General features: G+C 46.8%; 1 protein-coding gene across 1 annotated transcript; it reads right to left on the bottom strand.

Annotated features, from left to right (window-relative positions):
• Positions 1 to 2,239: 2,239 nt before the first annotated feature.
• On the bottom strand, positions 2,240 to 18,853 carry Siah2 (siah E3 ubiquitin protein ligase 2). Its single transcript, XM_052180471.1, has 2 exons — positions 17,824 to 18,853; positions 2,240 to 2,874 (listed from the first exon to the last, which is right to left on the bottom strand). The coding sequence occupies exons 1-2, from the start codon at positions 18,247 to 18,249 to the stop codon at positions 2,317 to 2,319; spliced, it is 984 nt and encodes a 327-aa protein (XP_052036431.1). The 5' UTR covers positions 18,250 to 18,853; the 3' UTR covers positions 2,240 to 2,316.
• Between the last annotated feature and the right edge of the window lie 732 nt (positions 18,854 to 19,585).

Genomic DNA, 19,585 nt, shown 5'->3' with positions numbered 1-19,585 from the left:
CCTCTGCATCAGCTCCTACTTCCTGATCTGCTTGAGTTCCAGTCCTGACTGCCTTTGGTGATGAACAGCAGTGTGGAAGTGTAAGCTCAATAAACCCTTTCCTCTCCAACTTGCTTCTTGGTCATGATGTTTGTGCAGGAATAGAAACTCTAAGACAGGAGACCTGGGGAATTAGAGCACCTAAACCTCACCCATGTCACTATGGTGGCTACCCCTCCTCACCCCTTTTGCACTTAAAGTGCTGTTTCTCCATCTCCTCCTTTCAGGTCGTTCATAGCTTTCTCTTTCCTGACAGCTTGTTTATACTCTCGCTGCCTGGGCATCACGGGAGCAGATGGGGCCCTGCCTGCTCCTGGTGCTGGCTTACCCCCACCAGGGAGAGATGCGATGTAGTCAGTGCCAACAGCGGTTTCCCTCACTTCCAATCTACTTTTGTACAGATCCTTTTACTCTTTATTTGAAGGATAGCCTATACTTTACCTTAGCAACGGTTTTAGTTAGGGTTTCTATTACTTTGATAAAACATCATATACAAGGGCACCTTGAGGAATAAAGGGCTTATTTTTCTTATGCTTCCAGATCACATTAACTGATGGATTTCAGGGCAGGAATTCGAGCCTGGCAGAAACCCGCAGACACGGAGGGGCTGGCGAAGAGGCCATGGAGGAGTGCTGCTTACTGGCTTCTCAGCCTCCTTGTGGCGCCAGGACCACCAGCCCAGGGGTGGAATTGCCCAGTGAGCTGGGCCCTCCCACATCAATCACTGAGAAAGAAAACTGCCACAGGCAAATCTGGTGGGTGCATTTTCTCAATTGAGTTCCCTCTTTCAAAATGACTCCAGCTTGGGTCAAGTTGGCATAAAACTAGCCAGCACAGCACTTCCTTACCTGTCAGAACTCCGTTCCCTAAAGCTTATCATGTGTCTCTTGGAGAACAAGGACAGCTCTTAAGGCACCACGTCCAACTGCTGTTCAGTCAGCTTAATTACCTCATTGAGGAGATGCTGAATTCTGTAACAAAGTTCAGGGTTAATGGGAATTCTTTTGTGACTTATGGCTTGGAAGAAGAGAGCGTGCACCATGGCTGGGTCTCACGATTTCTGGCCCCAACACTGATCATGCCTCTTTGTTATTTTTGGAAAACGGAGGCGTGTCTTCTCACATGGCAGCTGGCAGTCTGACAGCAAACAGTCCTGGATATGGGACCCACATCACTAGTGACAAGGCACAGCACTGGGCTTAGACACAAGAGCTGCCCCCAGCCTTGGACAAGGGACTTTGCTCACGGACATGCTGAATGTACCAGCTCTAGGGTTGTGGTGGAGACTTCTGCATCTGTCCACAGCGGATATGCAACAGATACATAGGATTCCAGCAGGAAAATGAAGCATGACGTTTTTTGAAAAAATTTTATTAAAAAATTAAAATGTGTATGTGTGCATGTGCGTGTAAAGATAAAAAACGAAAACAACAAAAACTATACCCACACAACTGACGCATGCCTTTAGAATAGCAAGCCTGTGATGCTGGTTATCAAGTTCTCCCAACCACTGATCTAGGCTTTCGCATCAGTTACAGTCAAGGAGGGCTTCTGAGGGAAGCCATATGTAAACAGGCCATCTGTACCATGGTGAGCAACAGCTGACTACGTGAGAACTCTAACTCACTGTGAGGCCGAGAGCAGGCAAACCCCAGGAGTTGCGTCCCGTGGATTTAGAGTTCTGCGTGCAGAGGCCGAGGGAGGCGGGTAGAGACCAACGGCGGCATCAGCGGAGGATGACCTTAAAGCACCTTTAGATCCTGAACCCTCTCCCACAATTCAAGCCAGTAATCCCCAAACTCTGAGAAGATGAGGTTGTTCAACTTTGTTGATTCTCTAGCTCTGTGGTGGGAAGAGGAGTACTACAGGTGATTCTGTGTAACTGCCCAGCCTGAGAGGTATTAAAGCAGTTGCTACCTCCTAGAAATCAGGGGAATCTCATAAGCATCACTGTGCGTTTGTTGGCTCGGCAGGAGGCAGGGGGAGGCAGCCCTGAGCAATCTGTCAAGAGCTGTTCAGGAAGTAAACAGAATAGAGTTGATGTGAGATCACAGAACAACCTCCAAATCACTAACAGGCCAACCCCACTTACCACAGTTCAGTGAACTTTGTTCCATCAGTGCCAGACAGGAAGCTGTTGTTTAAATAAAACATAGGACAGTTGTGGGTCCTGACTTGGGAAGACGTACTGAATAAAACATCTATTAAAAAAACTTTATTAAACATAAGCGCTATGCCCAAATAACTTCCCAGGGTTAGGAAAGCATCCCCGGAGCCTCACTGACAGCACGTAGATATTGTGACGTTGATTCCAAGGTTCCCATTGTCTGCAAAGAGATGTGCTATGGCTGTGTCAAAAACAAGGCAGTCGCTGTTCATGATGGCTGCAGCCACGCCATCATGGATGGACCGGGGTGTGGCCTCCCAGGTCAGTCTCCTCCGATTCCCGTTCAGCTCCAGTCTGTAGGCAAAGTTCTCAGCTTGCTTTCGGGTGCCGATGAGGAGGACGATGGCAAAGAACTGCTGGTGACCTTCGTACTTCTCCTGCTTTTCAAGGACCAGCATGAAGTGGTGGCCAAAACACGACTGCATCATCACCCAGTCCACAGCCCCTGGCAGGTTAATGTCTGTAGCTAGAAAGACTATGTCCTCTCCCTGGAGGGTAGTGATGCTCTTGTGGGCATGCATGAGATGGGACATCACAGCTTCCAGGGACCCCTGCCACTTGCAGGAGGCACCAGGACAAGGACAGGAATAAGGACGGTATTCACAGATGTCTTCATGCTCTGGTTTCTCTGTATGGTGGAGAGTCAGGGAACAGCCCGTGGTAGCATACTGCAGAGACAGAAAGCAACATACTGCATCATCCCCAAACCTCCTCAGTACCAGCATCTATGCAAACCCACCCACACGGGCTCCCTGGGCTCAGTCTATCTTTATCTAAACTTCATTTGTTCAAGGAGAGTCAAGTATTCAAGACAAGGCTCAGTTTCTGTTCATTGACAAAGCATCATTCGTAAAGTCGGGGCACTGCTTTCTAGACTCAGCCTTCCCAACAATGGGAAACAAGGGGGATTAAATGTTCCTTTACGTAGACCAGACAAGCTAAACTACTGAGACGACATGGCCCCTTCTCCCAGTTTTCATAAGCCCTGATTCCTTTAAGAATTCAAGTGCTTGGAAGTTGGGTGGGCAAGGGAACACTGGATCAATTCTAGGGTTTTCCTGCAAACAGGGAAAAGCACAGACAGCACAGGTTCACTCCACTCCTTCCTAAGACTGAAGGCAGGTCATCTAGTCAGTGGGCAGGGTTCCTTGGGGGGTGGTGGTTCCCTGCTCTCGGCTGCCAGCGTGGCTAAGCCTGGGTAGAGGAGGCTGGGATCCTCTTTTATTGTCTTGCTGTCACCTTTGTCCTCACTGCCCCGAAAGTGAAAGTGCTATACCTACAGGTTTTTGTTTTGTTTTTAAAGAATCATATTCAGGTCTGGCACCTTAGCAGATCCTTAAAGCACACTAAGTTGTCCCCGACATTGCTTCCTTCCATAATGCACACCCCTTGCTGAGGAGGCTTGAGAGGCTTTCATCCCAGGCTGGGGAGTGGCGAGCTAGGTGAACGGCTAATTATGCCTGCCCTTCACACGCTGCCTTACTGCGATAGGAACCAAATCCTTCTTTTCCTTCCCATTCTCAGGACAGGCTCAGTAGATATATCACGTCTATCATGGCAGACGCCTCACTAAAAGGAACTGAAGTGTTCCGCTCTCAACCTTCACAAGAATGACGATGGTAATTCTAGTTACCAGAGGGAGGGTTGAGCCACAAGAGGATACCTACCCAGTGCTCTGCACTGTGGTCACAGAAAACAAAGTAAGAAATGGCAACCGCTTCTTAGGTAAACGGAGGAGTTAGCCTCCTCTGTCTGGAGCCCAGGGTGACAGAAACCCTGCCTGGCTTCCTGCACTTACTCCAGTCCCCCATTCAAGCCTGCAGGGACCAAAGAGGAGACAGCACCAGTCCCCTTTCTAACATCCAGCCTAAGATAAAAAGCAACCGCTGAGGTCATAGCTCTTTTTGCTCCCCCTACTCTGACTTATAAACTTAACACAGGTCAAGTTCCAATTTTTTTTATTCAACATATTTTTTATTTACATTTCAAATGTTCCCCGCCCCCCCCCCACCCCATCTTTTAGCCACCAGGAGGGCCTGAGTATCTTCTCCACACAGGACAGCAAGCTGATATCTCTGTGAGGACAGAGAAGCCAAGACAACAACAGCTGCTCTCCACAGGGAACTGAAGACACTGTAGGCAACACGGAGCATGGCCGGGTGGAGGTGGGGATGGAGAAGTGGAGGGCAGGGATGAGGGGCGAAGGGTTGGTAAGAGGGTGCCTGTCTGTCCGCCATTGCTCTGGAGACTAAGACAGAAGGGTTATAAGCTTCAGGCTGTTCCTGAATCACACAGAACTCCTTTTCAAAACAAAACAAAACAAGACAAAACAAACATACCAATCAAGCAAAAACGTAGCTCATGTCTCCATCACCTTGGCTGAAGTATTTCTGTTCCCTGACAGAATTGCTTGCTCACGTTTCAGAACTGTAGACTAATTTTTAAAGTTCAGGTTAAAAAAAAAGTCTTGGTCAGAAGGAGAAATAGATTTATCCATTTCTATTTACATTCTGTGTTCTCAACTTTTCAAAGCCTCACAAAGGAGTCCCTATGAACGGTTTTAAATCTGGGGTGTGGGCAGGACATAGGGCCTCCTGTGGACGGCTGGTGAGGTGTTTCAGTCCAGAGTTTTTAAAGCACACATAAACACAACAAAAATAGCAAGAACGTCTCAGAGCCTGGCTCAGTGTTTGGATCTGAAGATGGCTTAGAATGCGCTGCTGACCTTAGCTGCCAGGATGAAAGCCCAAGAATGAGGCAAAGCCAGGCACAGCGCATCGCATCTGGGATGGGATAGCACCCTCTGAGCCTCTCCCCACAGCCCCACACCACTCCACCTCCAGAGCTGACCCTAGCCCAGCGAGCCTTTCTCTCAGCAGCAGAGCTTGGTAACCTGCCCTGATCGGGCAGGAATAGTTAGTTATGTGCTGTTTCTTGGCTTTCACACTTGCAAGTCTTCTGCAGGGTAACCCTCTCAAGTCATACAGATAGAACAGACATTTCCTTCACTTGTGTGAACAATGGCATGCTGGAAAGATCTTGCTATAGGCTCTACTAACTTAAACATGCTTTTAAAGCCTTGAGTGTTTTACTGATTCTTTTAAACCAGCTGAACTTCAACACTAATCTATTGTGGTAATTCAGGACCACTGAGGCCATTTCTATGGTATCTGGATTAAAGATGATCTCCAGAAGGAAAATCCTCCAACTTTCTGTGTGTGTGTGTGTGTGTGTGTGTACACTTCTATAGTATCTGTGTGAGTCAACTCACCCATCTGTCTGGCTTATCCATGTTACTTGTGCTATCTTCCACTTGGCACAGCCATGCTCAATGACTTAGGGCCATTTGAAGCAAATGATTCTCTTCCTGACATCTGGGCTGAGAGGGCCTTCCATTCACAGGCCTGGTTCTTTGCTTTACCCAAGTGCTGCCGAGAGGAGCCCCTGGGCTCCTCTGCAGAGAGGCTTGTGTGTCCTGGGACACACCCACAGCTATAAATGAGATTTCTCCTTTGGGAAAGATGTGCTCATTTTCCCCAAAGGGTGGAGGTTATTTCTAAGCCAACCACTCTAAAGAAGAAGAAAAAAAGAAGAAAGAAGAAAGAAAGAGGTGTGTGGTGGGGGAGGAGACATGGAAGAACTAAAAACAACGTGGGGAGGAGCAGGAGAAAGAAATGTACAATGCCAGGCCTAGGACATCTTCTTGAGCAGCCTGCTAGGTGCTAGCACACATCGGTCCTGTGCAGACATGTTCTGCCTCTGAAAGGCAGTATGTAACCTGTGGCTTTGTGTTTGAGTCTTTGCAGAAAGCAGTAAATAGTTCCCATTCTTTGCCTGGCAGGAGATTTAAAGGCTGTATTTAAGGGGGAATTTAGGCAGGGCTTCCCCCTTTGGGTCACAGAAACCCTTTCATATACAAATACAAAACTTTCATACACAAATGTGTATAATGAGACATCATGGCATCCTGAAAACTAGACATTTATTTACCTAATAAACAGTAACACTGTTCGTTTATAAAATGAGGCTACAAGCTAAATACTCTTCTCTCTGCAGACTGCTAATGTATACTGTAGAAGGTTTAGACCGAGTCATTTAATCTGTTACATTAAACTTGATTCTGTGTAATTCCAGAACGACACACTGAACACCAACAATCACCCACTACCATGGAGGTAGCGGGAGCTCCTACCGTGGCAGAAGCTGGTTCCTCTGGGGCACTGTGAGGTAAACGCCCTCTGCTTCCACCTGCTCACCTCCAAGGAAATAGCTCAAACTCATTAGCAGGATGGCTGCCAGTGTCTCAAATGAGAAGCTTTCCAAATACAATAAAATAAAACCCATATTCTGTTGTTGGATGTGAATCAATTCCAAGAAATGACCTTCTGCAGAGTAAGCACAAGCAAACGGCGCTTTGCTCCAATCTAAATAAGCTGTAATGATCATAAAACACACAGTGATGAGTGAATGCAGCCCGTGGCCTGGCCAGGAAGCCTCCATGCTGCAAAGGGCATGTCACGGACAACCGCTGAGACCTCCACGTGCATGGCAGAGTACAGTACAGTGTCTTGTCCCCTGATTAGAGGAGATGCCCTGGCTTTTAAGAGCCACACAAGGAGAGATTCAGGGGTCAGGCAGGGAGCCTGCAGCTTACATCCAAAGCGTTTAATGATACAGGTTTGAGTTGTAAAAGCGAAATGAAAACACACACACAGAGCAGAGGGACTAGAGAATCTGGATAAAGGCCATTTGGGATTTTTCTTTTTTTACAGTAATATTGCAACTGTTATCTATGCTTAAATCACATCCAAACTAAAAATGTACAAAAGAACCCAGGAGAAATGTTACCATATTTACATTTTAAAGGATAAAAAAATTCTTACAAAGAGTTGGTTGAATGAGCTGAGCTGTCTCCTGGTGTTTTCCTAGCATACAACATCTACATGGAAATAATCCAAAGTTATTCATTTCTCTTTTTCTCAAGGTTCTGTGGGAACAACCTAGTTTTGCAATGAAGACAGAACTGTTATAAAAGCCAACGCTTCTTTGGTCCTCACAGAAGTCAGAGTTTCTATGATCCTTCCACAGTTGGATGTCACTACTGGTGTGTGGCCTGCTTTGCCATCTCTGACCACTTCAGTGAGACTGTCCACTGAGTAAACAGCTCCACTGCATTCCAAGACACCATCAAAAAGGTGATTCCAGGCATGTAATTAGCCCAGTCCACTGTCTTCTTAGATGGGTGCCAGAAATGGAGTGAAGTGTGGGGGTTCAAAAGGAAGGTTGTGTGATTTGTCACCAACGATCAGCAGATAACCAGCAAACTACCTAGCTGCTCTCTCTCTTCTTGGCGATGTTCAGGGAATTCAGGTGAACCTATTATAGCATGATAAACACAGTATGTCAAGACTTAGGTTTATCCAAATTAACCATTAACCAGTAGTGGGGACTGGACCTAGGACCTCGTGCATGCAAGGGAAACAACATACTTTTGAACTACATGTCCAGCCTCAAAAGAGCCTTAAAATAACAAACCAGACTTCTAAGGGATGGAGGGATAATTCAGTGGTAAGAGCATCTGCTGCTCTTTCAGAAGACCCAGGTCCAGTTCCCAGGACCTACAGGGTATCTCACAACCGTAATTCCAGTTTCAGGGCATCTGGCACCATCACACAGACATATCTGCAGCAAAACACCAATACACATAAAACAAAAGTAAGTCATTAAAATTTTTTTCTTTAAAAAATAAGGATAGCCTTCTAGCAGTTCAAACTAGCTTTTGTGTGTATGTGATTAAAGTTTCACCTGCTCCCCAGATACTGGCAAGTGATCACAGCTTACTGCCCATTGTTTTAGAGTCCTAATAATTTTGCTTAAGCTCTGATTTACTGGTTCTATTACCTGATCCTTGCCTACCTGGTACTTACAGACAAGTGAATACATTTTAGGTTTATTTGCAGATGATAGTCTCACAGCACGCTAATATTACTTTATTTATTAATCTTACTGTAGGTTTTAGTATTAAAGAGGGACTCAGTTTCAGATCATGTAAGAAAAATGTTCATATTTTTAAATATCAGAATTATAGGTTTCTTCTATCATTTTTTTAGTGAAGACATGTCATATTTCATTTATATAAACAACTAGAGTGGGGTGTTTACAACTTCTGAAATGTCCCACAGATTCAGCTGTCCTTTTGATGACTGGATACCTCTCTGGAAATAGATTTACAACCATTAGTGAAATATTGTGTTTAGAATGCTGGTACTTGTGCCAGTCTGACCTTGAGCCTGTTAATATGATTAATAATGAAAGAGTGTACTTTTCACGTTAACCCTTGAACAGCAGGACAAAGTTAAGTCGCTCAGTCTGTATCTGGTTAGATCTTTCTCTACACAGCCAGTCATGTTTTCTTTTAACTCCAATGGTAAATTCCTCACCTCCTCTCCCAAGGCAGTAGGGCAGTAACAGTTTACAGACAATAAATGAGAAGACACTATTACTCAGCCCCAGACCTGCCACACACTGTCATCAAACACTGCTGGGACTAATGCTGGCAACGTGACAGTTTGTTTAGAGAAGGGTGTTCTAATTAAAATCTTGGCTTCACAAATCCATCTATTGTTCCTAAGACAAAATAGATCACATACTACAGATAGTTTTCTTACTAAATGGTGTGTTGACGGAAAACTTTGGGGATAATTACTCACTCAGAGATCAGAGAACATTCTGTAATGGAGAGAGGGAACATGTGGCCTTGTAAACTCTTTGGGTTAGCAATAGTTCACTCTTAATCTTAGAGCAAAAGTTGATTTCTGACGGTGTGTTTCTCATCTGTCCACAGGCAGAGTGAGCAGGCACGTACACTCTGTCACTGGTAACAAACTACCAGAGTCAAAGGCTTTCTGTCACACTCCTAGCAACAGGCCTACCCCCTTTCAAATGTGCTCTCTCTTCAATGCCTGCACAATCATATCGCTGACAACACTGACAAGCCTTAAATAGTGATTCTCCCTTACCTGTCTTTTCAAGCATACTCATCAAAAGAACTGGTGGGGTTGTCAGATAAACACATGATATACAAGGTGCCCGGCATATCTTCCAGATAGGCTTTTAAAAATTAATATACTTATAGCTTCTTCCAAAATTATGTTGCTTAATTGAAGATCAAATGTGATCAGGCATTGCGAATTCAGTCTGGCGACCTCAGACGAGGACGCCTCTGATCTCACAGCCATTCCTCCCAGACCCAGTGCTTGGGTCTGCAGTGGGAAGGGGATCCCAGCCTCTCAGCCAGGCAAAAAGAATGGAAGAAAAGAGAGGGCTGTGAGAAGAAAGTCACTGCTTCAGACTGAAGCCTGCGTCGACCACACTGACACGTCCAAGAGTATGTATTACTAATGAGGTATGCTAATTGCATATTATCGCTTTTACAAAGAGGTTAGGAGGATAATGGGAGACAATACACCTGTCAGGCATCTAAAAGGAAGGAAGCAGTTTTCTCCAGCTGGCTTCCCTGGGTTGAGGGAAGACCTTCTAGCCCTTCTTTCTTCGGGAGCACAGTGCAGGCCCCGCCTCCTGTGCTCCCCCACCCCTGCTCCCACTTCAGGAAGGCATTGCTTTTCTTCTAGCCTGTCTCTGCCACTGGACTCCAGGAAGGTGAGTGGGGACAATGGCAGGTGAGGCAGATGGGCAGGTCACTCAGAGGGAAGGACCTGGGGCCAGAGGAGAATGTCAGACAGGACTGAGGTGGTTAAAATTAAGTGGGTCAAGGGCAGCAACCAGCACAGGCCTGCGTTTACCTCAGGGAACACTGAATCATTAGCAACACTAAGGCCACAAAGGACAACACGCGTGATGGGGATGCTGAGTAGATATGGAACTGCGAATATGTCTGAAGGACTGAACTACTGTGGCTTTACCAACTAAGACCTCTTCTCATGTACTACAGAAACCCCAGAAACAACATGCTTAGGAAATGGTCATCTTATACCCAAGGATTCAGGGTAGCAGTAATCAAAAGAAAATCACAGCAAGAAAACAAAATTAAAAACGACTACTAACAGGAACCTGATTGCCTAGTTCTGGTGCTGTTGGGGAGCTGCAGTCTGGAGCAGCCAGTGAACATGACCTCAAAGAACATTTATCAGGATAGAAAAGCAGCCATGATGTGCAAGATCTGAAAAGCCAAGAAACAGCATGAAAATTCGTACTTCCCATTTTTCTTGCTTTTTCTTGGTAGGGGAGGTGTGAGTGAAAGAAACCATTATGTTACAGGTGTGTTTGCAAGGAAACTTACAAAATGGAACCATGGTTATTTTTAGGGCTTATGGGGTATTTTGATTTTACATTATTTTCTGTTCTATCATACTTTTAAAAGGAATAAGCATCGTGTTTCCCCTGAATAAAAATGTAAATAGTTATAACTTAAAATGTGTAAAGAAAGATATATGAAATAAAATGTATATACTTAAATGTGATGCCTAACCAAATGAGGCCTTAGAGATCAGAGACCCTCTGCACAGTGGCACATGCACATGTCCACCACCTCGGGAGACTGGGGCAAGGGGATCGTGGGTTTGAGACAGCCTGGGCTACATAACAAGGCCTTATTTTTCTTAATTAAAAAAGGAAGAGAAGGAAGGAAAGTAAAGAAAAATAGATTACAGAAATGGGAAGAATGAAAAAAGCCTTGTCTCTGAAACGCCAATGAACTAGTGTCAGGGCCACATCACCTGGCTCTAGAAAACTCACGGTGGGCTGGTACCACCAGGCCTTCGGGAGGGAAGCCTACTGAGGGTCTGCGAGAGGAGAAAGGACGACTCTCCCGTGTATGCCTGCCTGCAGCGACCCCACCCTCATCATTTGCTTCCGGTGAGTTTCTAACTGTGCATTTATTTAGTCCTGGGGCAGTGCTAGGCACTTGGCATGAATTATTACTACCAAACCCAACGTCACCCTATTTTTCAAATGAGCCCCTGGAGCTTAGAGGAGCCAGACACAGTGGGGATAGAGTGAAGATGGAAACCAGGAGGTTTGATTAGGGCTTGCTCTTAAAACTACCACAGTCAGGGAGCCTACCAGTAGGAGGGACCAAAGACAGCACCTTTGTTCTCTCAAAGCTTTAAAAACTGGCACAAGCCCACATGATTACCAAGGGAACCCTGTCTATTCTATCTCCATGGTAACTCCTTACCCCATAGATGCTGCATAGTCTAAAAGGCCATTCCATAACATGTTTACCAAACGGGAAGCGAAAGGTGAGAACGACAGTTGGGTAACTACCACGGAGCAAAAGGAAAAGGACAGGAGGTTGATTGATGTAAAGGTAATAGAGCACCCCAGGTAAATTTCAGAAGCTCCCGCAAGACCTGAAGGATGAAGACACATTTAACTGGGAAAACAGCTCTGTTTTCTTTTCTGGATGTGCAAAATGGAAACTCATTCTAATATCCCAGGTATAATCTCGTGTTTCCAGCAGTACTTGCTGGTGGTGGGCGCTGGCGTTCAGATGATCAAATGTGTACCCATCTTGTGCCTCTCCTGAGTGAAGGCTTTACATGTCTGAATGACAAGCGCTCCTTAGCCTGGCCCACAATCCCACCTATGGATGGGATACATTGTATGGGGCTTACTAGAAAGAGCTGTACGGAACAGAGAGATTGCAATTACATTTCAGGCTGGTACTTTCTAGGCCAGATTTGCCACACTTTTTAACTGGCCTCTAGTCAGGCTGTAGGAAGGATAACTTTAGTGGCAGTTGACTCTAGTTCCAGGTCGTGGTGACCAGGGGAACCCCTTTGGTCAATTACATCAGAATCAATGTTCAACTTTAGCACGGCTTTGCAATTTTCTAGCCTTCAATTCCACTTGACATTCAGCTGTACTGCCAACCTCGTTCTTTCAAGGACTGAACCGTGGCGTGATGGATGTGAGTCCTGGCTCTTCGTGTACTATCCTAAGCCTCTGGGCTAACATAGTCAATTTCAGGCAATGGTAAAGACTACAGAGACCGCTTCTGAAGAAAATGACTCACGGGAGAACTTTTGAGAGTAAGAAGAAATCTTTAAAAGTATTTTTGCTAGTGGGCTTTCCTGTGCCAGCACAGTAGCACCAGCTGGCCTCCATTTGCACCGGTGAGGAAGGGCCTTCTCTGGCCTTTTAAATATGACCTCAGGATCTCCGCCATGTAGGGTAGGAAGTCTCTCTACTCATCATCATAGGTGAGCTGCCTGGCTCAGGGGACTTCACACCCAGACCACAGCTAGGCCCTCCGAGAATCTGGCTCTTCTGTCTTCTCTCTAGTGATTTTGTTCCCATGACCACTTAGCAGATTCTAGAATTTTTAGGGCAAGAAAAACCTCTGGTATGATCATTTAGCTCTAGCCCTGCTTCTAAAGACCCCCCCAAGTGCAAAAAATGAATCACTTTGTACAAAGTCAACTAGCTACTTGGACAATGGTTACATTCTCTCACTGAGTAGTATGAATGCCCCTTAGAAAATAAAGATCTAAAGAAAGTAAGTTACAAAACCACTGCCAGGGCTGTCTGTTGAGTTAGGTCCAGGTTCTTCCTCCAAGCCCCATGCTCCCAGAAATACGACTCAGACTCAGACACCTCCGCCAGGTAGCTAGGCTCTACTCTGACTAGACCATAACTTGCACAACCCAATCATTTTAACCTACACTCTGCCACATGCCGTTACCTGTGCTCAGGCGCCATGTGTCCCTCCCTCCTTCACATCTTCCACCTTGCTCTACTCCACAATTTTTTTTTTCTGCCCAGATGGCCTGCCTTCTATTTTCTGCCTAAGCCACGGGCCAAATGCTTTTTAACTGGTACGTGATGCATCCATATAATACACAAGATAATCTTTCTATAGCTGTCAGACTTCCAAATCAGGTATGCAGAGAATCTAGCTCAGTAAACACTGCCTAAAACAGAACCAACCAAAGCTGTCCCTAAGCAGGAAGAATCTGGCATGTACATGTAGATAGTTTGGCCTATGAGTACTGGCTTTGTGTTTGAATTTGGCCAAAGGTGAACGAATCGGGGAGGGATCAGGGGATGGGATTTGACACCAAAGTCCAGTTTCTGGCTTTTCTCTCTCTCTTTTTTCCTCCTATGAATGCCTGGCATGGCTGTCTCCACATTCCCAGCTTTTACCCATGAGTAAAAGGTTGCCCTTTGGTTTGTTTTTGTGATAAGGAGTCTGACTATGCTGCTCCAACAATCTGGCGGAAATTCTAAACCTCTCTAGTCTTCTTGTATCATTCTAGGACATGTTTTCCATTTTTATTTATTTTTTTTGAAAGTTCTTGAAATGTGACTGCATAGCATCACTGAATTTGAAAGCCTTAGCTATTAAGTCTTTTCTCAGGTTAGATTGTAACAATGTTGCTTTGCTTAAAAAAAAAAAAAGCCAGACAACCTAGTTGACACTTTAAAGGAGTGGCCCTATGTAATACAGTTGAGACAAACTATCTAAATACTCCCAGGGACTAGTGCAAGGAAGAAAGGTAACAGACACATATAGCCTCAGGGACTGGAGAAGGCTCTTGTTTTTCTCAACCTTCCTAAAGCTGTGACCCTTTAAACCTTTGTTCATGTTGCAGTGACCACCCCCACACCGCCTCCATAAAATTTAGTTGCTACTTTATAACTGCAATTTTGCTACTGTTATGAATCACAATGTACATGCTTGTGTTTTCCAGTGATCTTAGGTGATGCTTGTGAAAAGGTTGTTTGAGCCCTGGTTGAGAATCACTGTTCTAGAAGTAGAGAGGCAGAGGAGCTCAGACTCCTACAAAGAGAGCAGCCCTAACCTGAGCTGGATCACCTGAGCTAAGGACACAGGCCTGCCTTGTTTTCAGTCTGACACAGACCTTATTTCTTAATGTTTCTAGTCTCCAATGAAGAGTTTTGGTCGCAGCAGTTAAGTACACATCCATATTTGGCTTTTCCACACCAAAATGACTGGGCTGCCCTGCTTAAATAGTTTGATTAATCAAATGTAAGAGATACACACTCCAGTTTTATAAACATAGATATGCACACACAAAAGGAACCCCAAGACCTATTATATTATAGACTTGGCTCCTGATCCGCATGATGGCTTGGCCCAGCTGTACTCTTATAAACTAGATTGAGAAAAGTACTCTATATGTACTCTTTATTTGCAGATGATATGACAGTATATATTAAGTGACCCAAAATCCTCCCCCAGGACACTTCCACAGCTAATAAACCATTTCAGCAAAGTAGCTGGATACAAAATCAACTCACAGAAATCTAATATATGAATAACAGACTGAGAAAAAAATCAGGGGAATAATATCTTTCACGATAGCATCAAATAATATAAAAAAATCTTGGGTAACTCTAACTAAGCAAGTGAAAGAGTTGTATGATTAAAAACTTTTAAGGCACCAAAGAAAGAAATTGAAGATGTTATCAAAAGATGAAAAGATTTCCCATGCTCATAAATCGGTAGAATATAGTAAAAATGGTCATCTTACCAAAAAGCAATCTACAGATTTAATGCAATCCCCATCAATATTCCAATTCTTCACAGATCTTAAAAGGACAATTCACAGCTTCATATTGAAACATAAATAAACCCAAGATAGCTAAAACAATCCTGAACAATAAAAGAACTGCTGGAGGTCTCATCATTCCCAATTTCAAGCAATACTACAGAGCTATCTAATACAAATAACATGGCATTGGCCCAAAACCAGAGCGTGATCAATGGATGAAACTGAAAACCCAGATGTAAACACAGACCTATGGATATTTAATTTTTGATAAAGAAACCAGAAGTACACACTGGAATAAAAAGACAGCATCTTCAACAAATGGTGTTGGTCCAACTGGATATCTGTGTGTCTAAGACTCCAAATAGATCAATACTTACCACCCCACACAAAACTCAACTCTAGATGTATCAACGATCAAAACATGAAACCAGATAGACTGAATGATAGAAGAGAAAGTGGGGAATAGCCTTGAACTCATTGGCACAGGAAGAGACTTTCTGAACAGAAAAGTTAGCATGGGCACTAAGATCAACCCATGGAACTGAAAAGCTTCTTCTGTAAGGCAAAGGACAGTCATTCAGACAAAACAGCACCCTATGGAACCAGAAAAGATTTTCACCAACTCCACACCTGACAGAGGACTAACACCCAAAATATATAAGAACTCAATAAACTAGCTATCAACAAACCAAATAATCCATTTTTTAAAATGGGATACAGATCTAAACAGAATTCTCAACAGGGGTACTTAAAATGTCAGAGAAACACCTGAAGAAATGTTTGGAATCCTTCCTTAGCCATCAGGGAAATATAAATCAAAATGACTTTGAGATTTTATTTTCTGCCTGTCAGAATGGCTGAGTTCAATAGCACAAGAGACAGACGGCCTCACGGTGGTGAGGCTGTGGAATGAGAGGAACACCCATCCACTGCTGGGGGGAGTGCAAATGTATACAGCCGTGGCTATAGAACCAGTGTGGCGGCTCCTCAGGAAGATGGGAACTGATCTACCAAGGCTCAGCTCCACCACTCTTGGGCGCATATCCACTGGGTGCTTCCTCCACCACAGTGACACTCCTTCAGCCCTGTTCACTGCTCCTCCTCTAGTCAGAATTCCTAGATGTCTCTCTGAAGATAGAGAACACTTGGAGCATGTATACAGTGAGTATTACTTGGTCATTAAGAAGAATGCAGTTTGCAGGTAAGTAGAACTAGAAAGAGTTCCTCCTGAGTGACCCACGAGGTTGGAGGACAGATACTGACACGCGGCATGCGCAGGGCCTGTGCATCTCTGCAAAGGGTCCTCTGGGCGCATGGCCTCCTGAATGTGAGAACAGTGGGTCTCGGATTCCTGTGCCTTCTCCTGGTCTTTTGTTACCATCCCTTAGAAGCTTGTTCTTTCTTAATGAGAGACAGAAAGGGAGTGGATCGGGATGGAAGGGGCTGGGAGGAGCAGAGGGAGGGGAAACTCTAATCAGGTTGTATTATAGGAGGGAAAAATATCTACTTTCAATAAAACGGGGAGGCATGAAAATATTTTATCCGAATTGCACAGATGCAGCACTTGAGCTGAGTGGATTAGTGACATCACTGGGGGTGGGGCAAAAGGCAAGCAGTTTAATAAGCTGACCCTAGAGCCTAAACCCTCATTCAAACCCTTATTTGAATAAGCTATTTTAGCTGGGTTTGTAGCTGGGCAGAAGACCAAAGTAACTCACTCATTTTACTGACTTGACTCTGAAGCCTAAAACGAAAATCTCCAGTGAGCTATTTTTAATTTAAAAACAGCTCTTGCCCTAAAAACTAACCACTAAGGAGATATGCAAGACAAAACAGTCTCAGGTAGAACAATTACTTTCATAAAAAAATCTTAGAAATATTAACATTATTCCCACCTATAAGTTCAGAAAATGAACTCTTTGGCAGACAGAGGTCTAGGTTAGAGAGGCATATAAATGAGATTGTGAGGATTTTTTTAAGGGTTTTGGTGTTGCAATGGGATGTTACAGTATAACCACACAATGTAACCCTATCAGTCATTTAAACTACAGGAGATCAAGTCGTTTCAGGCATGAAACAAGTATTACTGATAAAGCTGGTTGGTAGAACAACAACAAAAAAAAAACATTATCTCTCTGCAGCTATTTTTAAAAAAGTTTTCAGAGATGGACATTAATGATTCTATTAATTTAATTGTGAGAATGTAAACATGTAAACATAGGCCCTAAACTGGTGGAGACAAGGGAATGAGTACTTGGGCTTTGGCTTGTGGTTTGCTTCTCCCCCTCACCCCCCTCCCCCTCCCGGGAGCACAGGTAACTCTTTCAATAAAACGCTGGCACTGGAGAGAACTAACAAAGCTCTTGAGTGTCCCCGTTGAGTCCTAGTGGACTCGAGTTCGTCGCACTTACTTAAAAAACAACAAAAACAAAAACCAAACAGCAGCCACAACTTCGGAGTCCTCCCGGAGCCGGGGAAGCTGCGAGGAGAAGGCGTGGCTTGCAGGGTTTTTCTCGGTTCCCCAGCGAAGCAGGCAGGATCCGCTTCCCCTTTGTAGGCGCACTCTCAAGAGCTCCCAGATCTCGGGCACTGGGTCCAGGAAGAGTTCAGGATCATTCTTGCAAAGCTTAGGGCTGGAAACCGTACGTTTCCTTCCTCCACAACCTCCACGGCCAGCTTCCCTGTTCACGTTTTAGTTAAGCTGTCCAGCCTTACAGAGCACACACCCCTGCAGGGGACGCGGCGACACTTGGTTGGGAGAGCTGGGATGCTTCTAAACCGTCAGCAAGTGCCAACTTATCTACAGTCAATGCTCTGGCAAACATCAACTCTAGTTGCTAGTTCCCAAAATGGACAGGTGGGCCAGGAAACAATGGACAAGGTGTACACACACACACACACACACACACACACGCGAGACAGAACGCGCCCGAGAGAAGAGCGAGTCAGAGACAGAGACGCACACAGAGACAAGAGAGGTGGAAACAGTGATTTGCCATTCGCCTCTTAGGGCCTTCAAGTGCGCTGGAGGGCACCGGAAGGTTCCTTGGCATATCTGCGGATGGTGGCTGGACTTACCTTACAGGGAAACAGAACTGCCGAGGCGACCTTCTCCATAGCCAGGTTCCTGATGCTGGGCGTTAGGGCGCCCCTGCAAGTCGGGCAGCAGCTCAACTTCTGGCGGCATTGGTTACACACCAGGTGCCCGGCCTGGCACTGCAGAATGGGGGGCAGGACATAGTCAAAGCAGACCGGGCACTCGAAGAGCGAGGTCAGCTCGTGGTGCTGCGGGGATACCGGGCCGGCCCCGCCGCCGGCGCCGGGGCCTGAGATCACCGCTGCCGCGGCGGGCACCGCGGACGAGCCGGGGCCCGCAGCCGAGATGGTGGCGGCGGCCGGGGGCGCAGCCGGGGACGGGGCGTGCGGGGTCTGAGGCGGCGGCGGCTGCGGCTGCTTGCTGCAGGGTTTGTTAGCGCTGGGGCCGGTGGAGGACGGGCGGCTCATCGCGCTCCGAGCCCACCATGGACCTGCGGGCGTCTGCCTGCCGCGGGGCCGCCCGGGTTAAGGCGGTGCGCGCCCCGCGGGTGGCGGGCTCCGGGGCAACGCCACGGCGCCCAGCCCGGGGACCCGGCGCGGACCCGACCGGCACCGGGAGGGCGGGGACCGGACCGTGCCGATCCTCTCGGCGGCGGCGCCCGGAGTGGTCGTCGCTCTCGGGGCTCGCGGCCGTGCGCTGCCCTCCTCCGGCGGCGTTCTGGTGCGCAGAGCCCTGGCCCACCCGCTTCAGAAGCGGCAGCTGACGCAAGCCCCGGGGGCGCGCGCGGACGTGACGCCGAGACACGTGTGCGTCCGACCCGGCACTCAGGGACTGGCAGAGCCACCCTGCGGCCGGCGCAGCTCCGCCCGGCCCAGCTGGCAGCGCCCGAGCGGTTTCCCGCTGGGAGCACTTGAATGGGTCGGTGGCCGCCAAGCGGGGTCGCTTCCCTGCGGTGGCGGAAGCCGGCAGCCCAGGGAAAGGATCTAGTTGAAGTCTTCCGACCCTTCCCAGGGGACCTACGCCGACGCGCACCGGACTCCAGCTGGAAGGGCAACTGCTGGCCCGGCGTGGGCGTGGATGGCGCGCGAGTGCGCCGGGGGCGGGGCGGGGCCGGGCCGGGCGGGGCGGGGCGGGGGCGGGGCTCGGAATCCCCACGTTTCTTTTAGGGTTGAGTCATTGACGCGCTGGAGAAGCTTGCGAGACAGCTGCTCCGCCGGTAGCTTGACACGCGGGGGCGGGACCCGGAGTCCGGCGGGAGCCGCGCGAAGGCCTCGGGTGTGGCAGTTAGGTATGAGGGTGGACTCATCAGTGGGTCTGTCTACTAAGGCTAGGAGGTAAACTCTGCTTTCCTTCGAAAGCCCACTGGCGAAAGCTTCTTGGAAGTGGCTGCCTCCGATTGAGAGAACAAGGACCTCTTGGACATCTCTGGCTCCATGGAGAATTAAAAACTCCAAGGAATACCATACATACACGTGAGGCCCAGAATGGGTTTGTGAGGCCCAGAATGACAGGAGACCCTCTAGCGCCTGAGTCCTTACCATCTAGCTCTGGTCCAAGCCTTAGGCTTTGAAGCTTACCTGGGCTTTGGGAGGAAGGAAATGGGTCAGCGTAGCTGTTACCACCCCTCAGCTTGACAGGATTGGTGCTGGATTCCTCCTGAGTCTTCTCTGTACAGGCTGACATGTGGAATGTCTCAGAGGTGTAAACTAAGATGTAGATTTCGAGGTATAGAATAAAGGGCACCTACAGGGGCTGGGGAGATGCCTCAACGTAGTACTTTTAGAGGACCAGACTTTGGCTTCC

The sequence above is a fragment of the Apodemus sylvaticus genome, chromosome 4 (assembly GCF_947179515.1).
Source record: "Apodemus sylvaticus chromosome 4, mApoSyl1.1, whole genome shotgun sequence".
In the NCBI taxonomy this organism is placed as follows: Eukaryota; Metazoa; Chordata; class Mammalia; order Rodentia; family Muridae; genus Apodemus; species Apodemus sylvaticus.
This window is presented reverse-complemented; position numbering and strand designations above follow the sequence as displayed.